Consider the following 17,072-nt stretch of genomic DNA (forward strand, 5'->3'; position numbering starts at 1 on the left):
CTTGTAGGACGAAGGTGCTAGGATTTTTGAAATGCAGGAAAATATAGAAGTTCTAGAAAACCCAAATTTTACATTTATAGTCTCAAGGATCCTCATTAGATATTGTCAAGTTTCTAGAGTGGAAAAAGAAATTCTAAGAAGTAAAATTATCTCAAATTGATGTCGTTGAAAATTTGTCGATTTGTTGATGCCAATCCTTCAATAAGAAGGTCTCTTTTAAAGAAGGTGCATAGAGCCATCTAATGTGGACCCCAAACATTTGGAGAATGTGTGCTGGAAAGAGAGAGCAAGCAATGTAATCTCTCTCTCTCTCTCTCCCCTTGCAGGTGATGATGCTCGATGGTGGTGGGGCATCCAAAGCTCTCTCTATGCTCCTCTCTCTATGGGATAAGATTTATAGATAATGAGGATCTAGGGTTTAGGAAAACACCAGTTATGGTACTTCATTCCTTATTGTCTTTTATATGCCCTCTTATATTGAAAGTAAATGATATTGCCTTATTCATTTACCCAATATCGTATGTATAGTTGTCTCTCTGGTTTAACAGTATCCAAATCTTCCATTATCATGGGAATCCACCCTTAATTCATACCTATGCAAGCCAAGTGGTGACTCTCATATCTAAACCATTTAAGAGTATTATCAACTGCGATTAAAACCTTTTTAACCGTTAAAACAAAAGTTTAACAGTTAAAAATATTTATTGAACCTTTTGAGTGTTGGCCCTAGCGAAAATGTCACTTGATGAATATATGATCCCATGATCTAAGCCAAAAAATATTTCTTAGAAAATTAGTGGATCCCTTATTCGAATCATGCAAGCCTTCATGGACCTAATGCATGTGCCTAGTAACATCTATTTTGTTGGCCACATGATAACCTCATAAAGTAAGCCAAAGCACCTATAATCAAGATCTTGATCTCTTTACAAATCTTTAGTTTTAAAGATTAATTAAATCTAGAATATCCTCAATTCAATCACAATTCAGGCATGATGGGGCTGATGATGGAAACATTTCATCATGACTCATCACCAATTCCCTCGCAGAAGATGACCATATAATAATAATAATAGTAACCATAAGTCTGTCATACAACTTGCAAGGTGGACATAGAATAACACGGTATTGAGATTTATGGCCTCCAACTCTTCCTTGGTTAGTGATTGTTGTATCCAATATCTCTGGACTCATCATTAGTACCCTTACACAAGATGACTAACCACATATCTGTCCTATAACTTGCTAGATGATCATGAAATATTAGGTGTTGAGATTCATGCCCACGACTCTCTTTGTTAGTAACTGTTGTGTCCAATCTCTTCTAGCTCTTTATTAGTTCTCTTAGGATGAACATATGATAATAATAGTATCCACAAGTCTATCCTACAACCTACAAATGGTCTTGGAATAATAGGCTATTGAGATCCATGGCTCATGACTCTCTTGGTCAATGATAGTTGTGTCTAATCTCAAGTTTTCAAGGACAACGAGAAGAATCTCTCCTTTAACCCAAGTTTACTTATGTTTAAAGTACACCCCAAAAAAAAAACACACGCACACACACCACCACACGCTCATGCCGTAGTTTTTTTCTTTTTTTTTTTTTTTTTTTTTACACACGCACACACACCACCACACGCTCATGCCGTAGTGGGATTTCACCACCTATGAGTACTCAGAACCCTCAACCAGGTGTTGAAACTTCTGAGAGTCTACCACCGGAGTAAGAGTAAGGACCCAACCATGACATGTTGACCCGTGATTATCATGATTTGTAGACAAGACCACCTGTGGTTTTCCATGGCACAATTCCAACAGATCAGACACATCTAAAAAATCAGGAATATCCAAAATTCAGGTGGGCTACACGATATGAGTTTAAGATTTGAGGTGTGATTTATTGTTCCCCACTTGAGTTGTCAATCATTCAGTTTAAATTTTAGGCTTCCTAATTTTTGGACTTTATGGTGAACATGCATGAGGGGTCACACCAGATGGATGTCATGGAAGTCAAACACACATCACAATGAGGGACCGTCATAGCTCAACACCATGGTAACTTACTAGGGAGCCAGAGCCATACTCCATTCGGTCATTCCCTATGCTTCTCCAACAATATCACAAGTGAATTTGTAGCTCAATCTGTACAATTCATACTATATTCTAAATGAGCAATAGTTCTAATATAAAAAAATCCTAGTAATCTACAATTCAAGTCTTAGTAGGGAGATCTCTTATTTTTCCCACACTGAAATTTCTGAGTATCGACTTTTACAAACCACGTGTGGTTTTTTTTTTTTCATCTCACAGACTAGGAATTTCGTTGTTTTTTTTTTAAAAAATGTTTTTTTTCCTCTGCAGTTCTTTGATATATTTTTAACTTGAAGAAGCTTACTACTCATTAAGTTCATAAACGTGTGCATCACCATATAGATGTATGTTCTTTTCTTATCATCTGTTTCACATGTTCTACAACTTTTACAGTTTGAATATATACCTAATAAGAAAAACAAGCTAGTCCCAAAGATAGCAACCAGGGCAAAGAAATTCCAGAGAGACTTCAGTTTATTTGATTTCCATATAGCAAGGGAGATCTCTTCTAATTCCAGGAGCCATGAATTTCATTCTCCAAGGAAATCGAACAGACGTGGAAAGCGGAATTCCAGAAAGCGTCCCTGAGAGGCGTGTGATGGTAACCTTTTGCTTGCATTTGGTTTTATTTATTAGGCTTTGTGAGACCCAAATGGCTATTTTGCAGAAGGAAAGGTTGTGCCCGCCCAGTGTGCGCACATCTCCCACCATCCAACAATGGTGGGCGGGAATCTTATTGTGTAATTTGAAATGGACTTTTAAATATTCAAATTTCATGATTCCCGCCAATTGTCTTTAGGTAGTGGGAAATAATGTGTGCACCAATTAATTCTCGGTTATTTAGTACTAGTTTTATCTGATCTAATCTTTGTTTTTCCATCCTTTCGTCTCAGCGTTCAAGGCAACCTCCAGTGGTTGGCAGTCGTCTGATGACTGATGTCAACTCGATGGGCTTCATCGCTACTTGTATTTATTTATTTATTTTTTATTGCTTGATTGTTGTGTTTTTGCTCTGTTGCTTTCGTATTCACTCCCAACTTCTAATGCTTGCACATGCCTTTTTTTTTTTTTTTTTGTTTCCTCTGCATCAGCAATGTTTATCTATACGATGGTATACTCAAACCCGGCCTCAACAAACTTTCTGGTATTTTCTTGCATCATAACCATGCTATTTTCAAGAATTAGTGGACTTCCATTGGGTCCGCATCTGCTGCCCGTCCGGCTGCTTTGATGACCTTACCTATAAATAGGACCAGGCCTAGTCAGGTGGGCACATTCCTATGTTGGATATGTGGACTTCTGTACTGTCCACACTCCAATACATGTGTGACCAGCCTGATGAGTTGGCTGGCCTTATTTTTGAGCCAGGCCATCTCCACGACGAAGCCCACATGATGGACAGTTCAACTGTATCTTGATGAAATATTACTTATGGTAGATGGAACTGAAAATATATAAATTTTACTCTTTTTCACTTTGATTGAGTTTTGCGTTTGTAGACAGGGTTGGGGATCGTCGCACTTGTGACGATAACAGTTCTTAAGATATATGCGATTTGTCATGGATTTCTGGGCCTTGGCAATGCTCCAGAGGATGGTGATGCAGAGTTTCAATTGAACGTTCCGCGTTCCATAACAAGAGGAGGCCGTTTACAACGCCTCAGACTCCAGCTTGATCTTGTTGATCAGGAAATCGATGATTATGGTATAGATTTTGTTCTTCTATTGCATGCAAGATAGATCCGATCGTCGAGCAATCCTCACCGTGTAGATTCCAGCTGTCTCAAATGGGGCATATATTGTGACCATTGGGTGGGCCACATATGTTTCTTTCATCTAGCTGTTCATTAGTTTTGTACAGGTGTGACCTGCCTGATATATAAGCCCGATTTCCTACATGTGGTATCTACATTGTTGCCATTGCATGATGAAAGGCTCTTATCTCACACAGGTCTGGCTTGTTACCGTGTGTTAGGTGAGTACCCTTTTCAAAGTGCACTCCAGTGTCAATGGGGATGATTATTGGCAATTGTGCTGGGAACATGATTCGGTACTGCTGGAGGCTTAACCTACAATGTGATGTGTGGGGCCCACTGTGATGTGTGCATGACATCCAATCCGTCCATCATGTGTAATCCCTCATATTCTCCTTGTCTTCCGAAAATATTGCTGTCCCAAAATTCAGGTTGGCCTCACCAGGCAAAATCATGCTCAAAATATCTGAAGCCATGTGGCATGGCCTACTTGAGTCTGGGAATGGCCTGAATTTTGGAGTGTCTGTTCATCTTGATAGGTCGCATCATATGATTGGAATGGGTGGCCTATGCAAAATAATAATAATAATAATAATGTGGACCCCATACAATTTGGAAAGTTTTTAATGGTGGACGTCCCCATCCCAGCCACATATTAGATAATTATGCATCATTATTGGACCGATGGATGGACTCTTTGTAGGAGTGGTTTTTTTAAATCTCAAAAGTCCATTTATCCTCTTTAAGGATGAAACATGGGCCATTGATTAGCTGAGCATGACATGTCATGCTGATCCACAGATGGTGTGGGCCTCATCATAGGAGAATGAACACTTTCAATTAAAATTAGCCAACCACCTGTATTCAATGTGCAGGTGTGGCCCTTCTAATAAGTGGATCAGCCTACTTTATGGGATTGGATTTTCTTGCTGAGGCCCACCGGCAAATGGCCTGGATCTTGCACATATGTGCCGCGTTTCACGTCTTCAATCTCTCATGTGAATCGTTTGAGCATTTCTCATGTGAATTTAGATATTCAATTGTTCTATGGTTGATATGTAATTTTCATTTCTTTGCAGATTATGAAGAAGTTGACGTTTTTCCTGGTTTGACTGACCAAGAGCTTAATGCCCTTCCTGTTCTCCAGTATAGAATTCCATCCGACCTTCCATCTCCGGTGGACCCACAAAGGCAAGTGATGTTATGCTGGTTAAATTTTATTTTCCCCCCCCCCCCCCCCCCCCCAAAAAAAAAAAAAAAAAGGGCCCAGCACTCCTGATAATCCAATCAACGAGTATACAATTTTTCTGAGGCTCCCAACTGCACAAATGTTGGGCTCATGGTTTGATAATCAAGACTGTTGATTCAGTGGCACATCACAGAAGCACGCTTATAAGCCAGATTTACAGTTCTAAATCTTTGATTTTTAGTCTGCTTTACCATTGAATTAGATGGTTACTTTATTTCCTTACTTCTCTGGGCCACCTATTGAAGGGTTAGGATTTTCTGATCTGCCATATGCAGTTGGGCAGAAGTTAGGAAATATTATAGAGAACATGAAAAATCCCTGAAAAGGTCTGATAGAGTCTGGTTTTGTTAACAGCGGGAGCTCGTCGCTGCACCAGGAATCATCTTCCATGCAGGATCAAGCATCATCTTCCACCTCCATGACGTCCACGATCGTGATAGAGGTTAGTTTCTTGTCTACTTCTTGCTGATTTGGGTTAGCCCCACAACCACCTGTGTGTGGCCCACTTCGGGCCGGATCTAGATTGAGGCTAAGGGTTCGTTTGTACAATCTCGGCAACCTTCATTTCATGCGTGGTCCATCCATTAATGGTAGCTGCAACAGACCAATGGTCTGGATTGCCAAAACATGTGCGCCACTTGTCAGAACTGAAATACTGTGGAAATTCCTCGGAAAGACGCTTGCATTGAATCCCACTTCCACAGTTCCAACTGCATTCATACTTCCATTAGTGAAGGCATAGTTTGTTAAAATTGTTAATTTGTTGGGTACGCGACAAGCCTAACATGACTTGCCCATTGCGGAAGCAACCTTAGGTGGAATCACACAACGCAATAGGGAAAGAAAAATTCAAGCAACTATAGAGAACACATGAATTTTACATGGAAAAACCTTTATAGGAAAAAACCACGGTACCAAGCAACGAATAATCCACTATAATAAGAAAGTTATAAGAGATAGCGCAACTTAAAGATCATAAATCCTCTTCTTTATAGATGAAAACCCTTCAAAACTCTCTCTGCGCCAAGCACTCGCGAGATTAACCCTAATCCCGTATTACAAAGGTATATATATACTTCTGTATGAAATTAGAAACAAAACCTTGCACTTTTGCATTTCGCTTGGTCGCACCTTCGATTGACCGAGACATCAACAGTCTTTCAGTCAACCGAAATAGATCTCAGTCGACTCGGACATCACAACGTGCTTTGATCGACCCAAGAATTCATCAATTGACCAAAAGCAATGCACCATATTAAAGGTACTCCATCAACAATCTCTATCGTGGTTTTAATCCTCCAACTCTAGTGTTCCAAGCTACTATCACCATCTCCGCTCTCCTTCATAGTGGCACCATCATCATCGCTTCTCGTACATACTCTGTCTTCATTCATTCTTTGCTAAGTTTAAAGAAATCGAGCAAAACCTGAACTTCTTTACAGGAACATTCGTAAGCATGTCTAACAGATTTTCATTAGCGCGGTTCTTCTTAAGAGTAATGCCACCTTCCTCTAACATTTATCGAATAAAATGATGATGAACATCAATGTGTTTAGTGTAGGAATGGTACATCGAATTCTACGTTAAATTGATCATGCTTTCGCTGTCACAATGTACATGCATGACATCTGCTGAAGCCTTAATTCATTTATCATCCATTTCAACCAAACTGTATCCTTGAATGTTTCCGTCACTGCCATATATTTCATTTCAGTTGTGGAAAGAGTAACCACAGACTGAAGCTTTGACATCCAACTTATCGCTCCACCCGTTAACACAAGCAAGTAATTGGAAGTTGACCTTCTATTGTCTACATTACCAATATAATCTGAAGTAGTTCGTCGTACCTCATATGTAATAAAGTAGTCTGTCGTACCTCGTATGTAATGAAGTAACCATTTTATTGCTTCCCAGTGTTGCTTGCCGGTGTTTGACATATATCTACTCATAACACCCACCACATTGAAATATTCAATATAATACAGATCATGGCATATATAAGACCACCAACTGCGTTTGAGTAGGGCATACAAGACATATACTGCTTTTCTTCATCTGACGTAAGACATTGTCTCGAAGAAAGCCAAAAGTGAGAAGCGTGGGGTGTGCTAACCAGTTTAGCCTTTTCTAAGTCCGAAGTTAACCAAGTCATTTTGAAGATACTCTTCATAAGACAACATATTCTGCACCTTTTCCTGTCTCTGTGTAAATCGATGCCGAGAATCCTTTTTGTAGCCCGTAAATCTTTCATTTTGAATATCTTAAAAAACTGAGCATTCAATAGTTGATTTCAATATGTTATGGCTGTCGATAAGCATATTATCAACATACAACACTAAAATAATGAATTCCCCATTACTCAGTGATATGAGGTGGACACAATGATTGAATTCACTTATGATAAATAATTGACTCGATATGAAAGAATCAAACTTGTTGTACACTTCTTATGCGACTATTTCAGGCTGTACAATGACCTCTCTAACTTGTAAGCATTATTCTCTACTCCTTGCACCTTGAACCCTTTAAATTGCTTCATGTAGATCTGCTCTTCTAATTTCTTATATGGGAACGTAATCTTCACATCCAACTGTTATAATTTCAGATTATATTGGGCAACCAACGCCAATATGAGTCTAATAAATACTTGCTTGACTATAGGCGAGAATATCTCATCGAAGTTGATGTCTTCTTTTTTAGCATAACCATTCGTAACCAGTCTCGCCTTGTATCTATCTAATTTCTTATGAAAAATTCACTTGCACCCGATTGCTTTCCACCAAATGAGTAGTTCCACCAGCTCCTACATTTCATTCTTGTATAGAGAATCCATCTTATAACGCATTGCCCCCATCTACTTCTTAGCATCTATGTTATCCAATGCTTCCTGAAAGATAGATGGATATACCTCATCCATAGTGATGGAAAATGCAACATTTGACTCATCCCTATATTTCAATTGTACTCTGTGATTTCTTGGTGGATTTCTCCTAACAGGTGGTGCCTCCACCTCTTTATGTACCTCTTCCTTTAACTTAGCTCATTCAAGTGTTTCAAGTTTATCTGTCTCATCGTCAATGGTCAATTTTTCTATTTCCTTGTGCTCATCCTTGTGGAACAAGGAACCTCTATTGAACTTGACGTCTTGGCTAAATATGATCTTACGTGAAATCCGGTTATACAGTTTGTATCCTTTCACACCATCACCAAACCAACAAAAGTACACTTTTTCACCATTTGGTTTAGCTTATTTCTCTTAACTGATGGTACATGAGAGTAAGTATTACAACCAAATGTGCGTGGCCTAGAATAATCAACTTCATGATCACTTCATACATCCTCTGAAATTTTACAATCAATTGGTGTAGACGGAAATCGATTTACTAAATAGCAAGCCGTGTTAATGGCCTCAGCTCATAGCTCCTTGCCTAACCTAGCATTACTCAATATACTTCGAACTCTTTCTAAAAGAGTCTGAACCGATATTTTATCAGAGTACACTCCACAACATCAAATATTATAATGCGAACCGAACTAATTCCTATCATCTTACAAGTATGATCATTGCCCATAAGAACCAGACCACCATCATACTCGTTGTACGTGGCGAATCAAATCCGATGAGGACATGTGTGATATGATGCCCACATATCTAAAATCCACTTGTTACACAAGTAATTGACCTTGGACACATACAATACATCATAACCACTTGTCCCATTGCTGGATTTTGCTAAAGTGGTCTCCTTCGACGAATCATTTGACTTCTCATCCTTTTACGTTTTGAGATTATATAGTCGTTCGTATGTCTCATCCTACCATAATTCCAATACTCCAACTTTACTTTTCCCTACAACTTGGACCTCGATCACGAGAAGATCTTCCCTTAGCAATTAGTGCACCCATAGACATACATGCCCCACCATTATTCCTTCTCAATTGCTTCGATTGAAGATATGGGTCAATTCCTCTTTGCCTTCTCCTTGGGGTTTGGTGTCGGCAAAAACTCGTACTGTGAGTGGCGAGCAGTGTATGATGGGCTGAAGTTGGGTCTAGATAAAGGCTATAAGTAGATTATCATCGAATCTAATTCTCTGCTCGTTGTTAAAATTCTTAATGGGATCTCTCAGGTGGGCTGGAAATGGAGCTACTGGTTAAACTGTATAAACGGGTTAAAGAATAGAGGAAGGATAGAGTTCGCTCACATATTCAGGGAAGGCAATGCCCTAGCAGATGCTTTGGCCAGGCAAGGGAGTGACTCTCAGATATCATTTGTTTTTGAGTATTTGGCGGATTCACCTCCTAGGATTTGAGGGTTGGTGTTTCTAGACAAGATGGGGCTAAGAGCAGTTAGAGAGTGTCGGCGAGTGTAGTTAGCCTCTTGTAGATGGTTTGGGCTTTCTTTGTTTGGTTGGATACGATAGGCTTCCTCAGGTTCTTTTTCTCCCGCGGATTCCTAAATCTATTTTGTAACTACGGTTATATTTTTCAATGAAATCAAATTTTGGAAAAAGAAAAAAACTCATGACCTGAGTTGAAACCCACGGGGTCTACCACTGAGCCATGAGTAGGGACCCTAGTTGTAAATGGGTTGGCTCAGGCATAAAATCTCTCGAAACTGTTGATGTGCTCAGAGAGATCTGACCCTTCCACCATCTTCAGATTGTACAACTGCATGTCTCTTCAGATATAGACGATTAGAAAACGATTTCATCATGTAGACGCTCTCCAACTTCACTCATAGGCCCGCGGTAGTCATCTCATTAATGACATTATAAAGGACTTCGTCAGCTAAGCATAATTGAATTGTGCTAATTGCCATGATCAAGTCCCAATAATCTTCTTTCATTGATTCAGGATTTTTCACTTTATCAAAGAGTATTTGCTGCAACCTTTATTGAATTAGGATGACTTTTATTTTTAACCTCCATAATTCAAAATTATTTTTAGCCATGAATTTTTGTCTTGACCTTTACATTTTATCCCTTGATGCCATGTCTCAGATTCTATCAAACAACTCAATGTTTGCTCCCACTTGTTAGGGACATGACATCCCTAACACGACTTGCCCAGCATGGAAGCACCCTCAGACAAAATCACACAACTTAACAAGGAAAGAAAAATTCATGTAACTATAGAGAACACACAAATTTTATGCGGAAAAACTCTTATGGGAAAAAATCACGGCAACAAGCGAAGAATAATCCACTATAATCAGAAAGTTATAAGAGATGGAACAACTTACAGATCAAAAACCCTTGTATCTATAGATGAACTCCCTTCAAAACCCTTTCTTTGTGTCAAGCACTCGTAAGATTAACCATAATCCCATATTACATATGTATATATACACTTTCGTATGAAATTAGAAACAAAAACCCGTAGTTATGCATTCCACTCGGTCGCACCTTCAGTTGATCGAGACATCAACAAGTCTCTCAGTCAACCGAAACAGTTCTCAGTTGACTGAAAATATCACAATATGCTTCAATCGACCTAAGAATTCTTCAGTTGATTGAACAACACTACACCATATTAAAGGCACTCTATCAACATAATTCTTAAGGGATTTTGCAGCGAAATTCCAAACCCATAACTATCATTGTTGAAAAATTGGCTATTCCACATGGCTACTAATATGGGTGTTGTTATTTTCAAACTTTTTTTTTTTTAATAATTAAAGGAGGGTGTATATTAAAAAACAAAAAAGATATACAGGCACAAGGGTCTCCTGGGGACAAAAAGGGATCAGGAGAGCCTGGAGAACCCTGTACAGAAAACCACAAAAGAGAACCTAGCCCTTAGATCTCCCTTAACGAGCCCAGACCCATCTTATCTAGTCTATAAAGACCCCTTACACGAAACGGGAGCTCTGAAATAGAAAGGTACGTCGATTGTAGTTGGGATGTTACAGCTTCCTTAGCTAAATCATCAGCAGGGCCGTTACCTTCTCTCGGAATAAGGAAAATCACAAAACTGCTCCTATTTCTCAAATTTCTGATCCTCGTCCACCAATATCTCCATTTCCATGCTGGGAAAGATTTTCCAATGACAGCATCTACCACACATTTAGAATTAGAATTAGATTTCAAAATAATCTGATTATAACCCCGGCTAACAGAAATAAGCATAGCATCATGAAGGGCCCGGAGATCCGCTCTATTGTTTGTGCCTATTCCATAACCAAAGGAGAAAGCAAAGAGCAGGGAGCCGGAGGAGTCCCTGCCAATCCTGCCTCCCCCAGATGGGCTAGGATTACCCATTGTTTGTTATTTTCAAACTTACAGGTGTTATTTTGCTACAAATGATTCCGCTACATTACAACTACTTCTACACTGATCCCAACAATCTCTTATTTTACCTTAACCTCCTCTGCTTCCTCCAGATGACTAACTTTAATTTTCAAATGTTTGAAATAATTGTAACTTATTTACCCGAGACTTCTACATATAGCAGGTGGGCCTTGTAATTTTGTGTAATCAGAAAGTACATTTTTCATCATGGTGTATATGTTTACAAATTTAACATGGCATTTTCATTAGGTGACACAACTGAGAGTGATTATTCCCATTACTACTACATGTTTTATGACCATTTTTTCAAACCCTCTCTATCATTTTGATATTACCATGATTCAATGAAGAAGATTCCGTCTTGTTTGCTTAGTCTCATCAGTTTTACTTTTCTTAAGCAGAAAAAAGACTCTCCTTTTAAGAAATATGGCGAAGATGAGCTGATGTGCAGCATTTGCTTGGAGGATGTTGAATCGGGAGAGCTTGTCCGTCACTTGCCGTGTTTGCATCAGGTAACTACTACTCTTAGCATGACATCTGATAAAAGCAACCCAAAAGAGGATCTTATTATTGTGAAGAGCCGTCTAATATCTTTCTCTTTCTTGGATTAATTGAATCTTATTTTAAATTGTGGAAATTAAATCTATCTCCATATGATGAGGAAACATGATGTTTTCTCTTATTTGCAAAAACAAGTTTTTCTATGGAGAACGATTTCCATTTTTTCCTTGAAAAACAGCAACGTCCATTTCCTTAAGAAGAAAGGACCAAATAGGCCATGTTTGGACACTGATTTTGAATTATTCTAATTCAATTTATAGAAATGATTATAAGGGGCTACCCCTGGGTTTGAAATTACAATCATTTCATATCCAACTTGTAATTCATGGAATAGCAGTTTGGGGTTTTGTTGTCATACAGAAAATCTCCCTATCCCCACTTTGGTAATTAATTTCTTCTAATATCAAATTGGATTGTTGCAATTCAGTTGAATTGGTCATCCAAATACATTCTTGAAATCTCAAATAGTGGCTCTTTGAAGCTTTAAAGAACCTCAAAACAATAGTTAGCAGCAAGTTGCCATTAGTTCATGGGGCCACCAATGTGCTCCACACACAGCCATGTGGGACCTACCTCCTGAAATCAGACTGGCCAGCTCATTGGGTGGGCCTGTTGAATGCCGACAGTAGGCACTAGCTCACCAGGTGGGCCAAACTTGCTCTTGAATGTGGACAGGTTGCCATAGCCAACTCTTGAGTGGGCCATTGACCATTGTTCCTAAACCATCCATTGTCATAGTACATCTCTAGTCCACCTAGCCAATTGACTGACCTGATTCTCAGACCAGTTCATTTTCATGGTGAGGCCCAACTGATGGGCTCCTGATGTCCCACAAAATGTGGGTTGGTATGTCTATTTCCATCAGCTAAAATTTTGTTTCACATCGCATGTGTTTTTGTTCCATCCATGAAGAAATCTATGGCTATCTTTCAACTCTTTGCATGTTTGAGCATTTGATTTTGAAGTCACTTGATCGGATCTCTAACTCTGGAATCTGGTTGCAGTTTCATGTGGGCTGTATTGATATGTGGTTGCGGCAAAAAGCTGTCTGTCCCATTTGTAAATCTTTAGTGAGATACTACCATTTACTACACCGCACAAACAGAGGAATGGCACGTTTGGATGTGTAAAGCATTAAATTCCTCCAGAGCCAAACTGACATGGGGTGATCTAAACCGCTTATTTGGAAGGCCCCACTACTATAGACGGGCTGGATGGCGAATCTATCACTGATCAGAGATCCTCCTCTATCCAAACAATGGTACATATTTCAACGCGTGTAGTTGATAATCTCTAATGAGTGGGGACATTGGCAAGTAGGCCATCTACACAACAGAGGTACCTACTCGCTGGATGGTCTGGATCGTCATCTGGTGGGCCAGATGGGGGGAGTCTCCATAGAAACTCTTTTGTTAATTGGATATTATGAACGAATGTAGATGATTACGTGAATTTCTACATTGTATGGTTATGTAAATAAATTTCATAGACTCTGAAAATCGAGAGCATGGAATGGGCTGTAACACCCTCATTATGCGTGAAGTAGTCTATATAGGAGTTATTGTGCATGTGGGGCCCACCGTGTTGGTCCCTCATGATGGGGCCCACAGTGGATGAGGCATGTCCCAAAAATCTTCAAGATGAATAATTTGTAATTAACCTATCTTTGGTCTACAACTAGATCCTTGAGTCAAAAAATAAACAATAACAGGGCGATGGTCCACATTAAAATGAAGAAAGGTGAACTGATGAAAGGTTAGATTCTTCCAACCTAGGAGACTGGGAGACTTTTGGACCACGGTGGGGCCGGGCCCATCAGGTCAACAGGCTGGATCAACGAACCATTTGCCCCGTGCACGAAATAGGCTGATCTGTGAGGGCTGCAGTGGGCCAATTGACCTATTTGGTCCCTCCGGTGTCTATTTTTATGTGCATGTGTGATGCAGGGATGAACATGATGAGGTCGATCACTCTGAATGCATAAAGCTTCTCTAGACCCCTCACATAGATTTCTGGAATTCATGAGAAAAAAAAAAGAAAAGAAAAGAAAAGAAGCAAAAGAGAAATAAATTCTATAAAATTCTAATTTGATTGATGAATGAAATAAATGAGTTCACATCCCTTTAAATAGGAATACTAAGCAATGCAAGAAATGTCAGAATCAAACTATGACTAAAACTCTAAGAATTAACAGCTTACTATAAATAGTAAACTTATTATTTATATACAGCCATGATATATACTTGTGCGCAGGGTTTTTGGCCAAAAATAATTAGTGTCCTATTTGGCTTCACCACATTGTTCTTCTAATTATTTTAAGCACTTTTCACGTTGGGCGCAACTCCTAAAGCCCAACGGATGAAGAGTTATAATCAAACTAAAACTTAATATTTATAGTAAAAATGGAATTAAAACGGGATTTTGATGTTCGATCTGATGGTATTTTGCAAATTCGGTATGGGCAACCCGGCATAGCGGGGTTGGGTGGCTAAAGTAGCTCATCCTACCCCAAAATCATATGGTATGTTGAAGAATTCATTCTAGATTGCACCCAATTTAAGGTTTGACAGTCCGGATCACTTCTGTTGTGGACTGGGTCTTTTATGATCCATCTTGGCCATGAAATTGTTCTTGACCTGCTCTACATCAATGTGTGGGCCCACTTAATCAACGGATAGATTAGGAACATCCATGTAGAAGCAGGGATTTTATCAATTTTAGCCAGACCACGGCCAGCTAAAATTTTCAGGCTTAGTCGGGGGCCTGCTGTGCCAGGTTCATTACAGGGCTGGGTGGGCCATGAAGCTTAAGTATAGGGCCAGGCCAGGCCTTAGTGTAGCCTGGCCCATTTCCTCCCATAAAGTGATGTGTAGGATGTTGTTTATTTGGTATCATGGTTTGGTGATCCAAACCATTGATGTGATAGGTCCTGCAAATGATCAGGAATGACTTGAAAATCTTCATGTGTAAGTCACCGTATGGGAGTGTGAATTTTGGATGTATGCCACTTGCAGTAACCTGAAGTCTTTTGAGTATATCCACTCCACCCATCCATTTCACGAGGTCATTTGAGTAGTTGAATAAAATAAAAGGGAGATCTAGAATTCTAGTGGGCCATACCACAAGAAATAGTGGGATTTGAACGCTCCCACCATTGAAACCTTCTTGGGAGCCAGAGAAATTTGGAATCGGCTGATATTTGTGTGGGCCCACCGTGTTTTGTATATGCCATCAAATCCATTTAGAAGACGTGTGCCATCAAAATAAATAGACACAATGGGTGGGTCCCACATAAACTACAATTTCTACAAGCTTTTGAAAAAAAAAAAAAAAAAAAATCAAGAGTCAAGATATTATTAAACTAATGTTAGTTACAATGTCATTCTGGTGAAGGTAGGATGTATTTTCTCAGCAGTGCAATCGTCAGCGTACACCCAAGCTCTTAGGATCCATCAAGTCTTATTTGTAAATCTGCTCCGTCCATCATGAGGCAAACCTTATTGGAACCGTAAATTCAAAATATTAACCTGATAAAATTTCATATGGCCCCACAAATCCAAAAATGTAAAAATACTCCTAAAAGCTCTAAGTTTCCATGGTGTGGCTGGGTTATTATTATTATTATTATTTAATCCTGATTTCATCCTCGTGTGTTATTCCTGATTGACAGGTTTGATGAAAGATACAAACCGCGGTGACTCCACACTCAAACCCATGGTTGGCATACTATCTATATTGTCATCTTGGTGTGGCCCACCTTTGTCATGGATCAGGCTAATTTTTATCATAGGGAGCTAGAATGAAGGATAGATCCTGATGGACAGAGGGGATTTCACATATATTAACTGGTGGACCACACAGAACTTGGGTATTTTAGTGGCCGCTTAGAACAGGTGTTGCTGAGGATTCCAGTCCAAACAATCACCTGAGGTATAAGGCCAACAGATTGCGATGGGCCTCACCATGGATGGCCCATCTGGTGGAAATTGTACACCTGGCAAGTATTAAATCTAATGAAACCCAGTATGTAAAGGTCCCAAAAATAAACTGTTGGAATGATCCTATCCATTGGATACTCTTCATTTGTAATGGTCAGATTATCAAAGAGGCGTGATTTTTCAGTTAATGATACATCTAAATCGGGAACTATAGTTTGGAAATTTTAGTTTGACTCACCGCATGCCACGTATGCCATTTCTAAGTGCCTGCGTATCATCCATCACGCTCCGCCAGAGTATCAAAAGTTTCTCGTAAGATTGTAATTATCTCAGCATTTATTAATCTCAACTACAATGAGCGGTGTAGTACAGGTTTTAAAGTCAACAGTGTACAGTTTGTACTGCAAAACATTGCATTGAAAAGTCCAACAATGCACCATGAATATACCTCCGGGACACCTTAATTTATGCTCCAACGAATTTTAGGTTACGCGTACGATGATCAGAACCAATCAACAGGTAGGCCCCACAAAGAAAATCATTCAATGACCACTCAAATGAACAAACAGTAAAAAACAAAGAAGTTTCCCATTCACCTCAAAAGTTTGTGAGGCCGGCCGCACCATAAAGCTTTGTAGGTTAAGCTTCACCTACAATACAACTTCACGTGTGGGATCCACAGTGATGTCTTCATGAAATCCAATCCGTCCATCGTGCTCTTTTCATCTTGTTACATTTTGAAAAAACAATCAGGCGGATCCATAACTCGGGTGGGTCACATCACAGTGAACAATTGGGATGAAGAGGACCACCATTGAAAAGCTTCCAGACTGTGTGGGGTCCACGAGTTGTACATATTCAATCCAATCCAACTGTGAAGATTTCTGACCATAATGAATGTACACCCTTAAAATCAGACCATTCAAAAACTCAAGTGGTGACCAAATCACCTGATCTTAGAGATTTTAGGCATAATTTAAATGGTGTGGCCCACCGGATTTTTTAAACGTCCGGATTTTTTATATCCAAGAATATATTGATGGGTCTTACATGTTGGAAGGATCTGATGTAGTGAGTGTATCCACTCATCCCCGTTTAGCTTTAGCTTAACCAACAAAATCTGCACTGGATCCGTCCTCAAATTTTTCATTGTGCACCCAACTTTCCATAGCATGTATGTATAT

General features: G+C 39.4%; 1 protein-coding gene across 1 annotated transcript; it reads left to right on the forward strand.

Annotated features, from left to right (window-relative positions):
- Nucleotides 1–2,617: 2,617 nt before the first annotated feature.
- Nucleotides 2,618–13,821, forward strand: LOC131254125 (E3 ubiquitin-protein ligase SDIR1-like). The gene is made up of 7 exons (XM_058255130.1): nt 2,618–2,695; nt 3,594–3,798; nt 4,927–5,038; nt 5,299–5,342; nt 5,432–5,538; nt 11,791–11,901; nt 12,955–13,821. Exons 1-7 carry the CDS (start codon nt 2,618–2,620, stop codon nt 13,078–13,080), a joined length of 783 nt encoding a protein of 260 aa, XP_058111113.1. The 3' UTR covers nt 13,081–13,821.
- The last annotated feature ends 3,251 nt before the right edge of the window (nt 13,822–17,072 follow it).

This window comes from Magnolia sinica, chromosome 8 (assembly GCF_029962835.1).
Source record: "Magnolia sinica isolate HGM2019 chromosome 8, MsV1, whole genome shotgun sequence".
Taxonomy (NCBI): domain Eukaryota; kingdom Viridiplantae; phylum Streptophyta; class Magnoliopsida; order Magnoliales; family Magnoliaceae; genus Magnolia; species Magnolia sinica.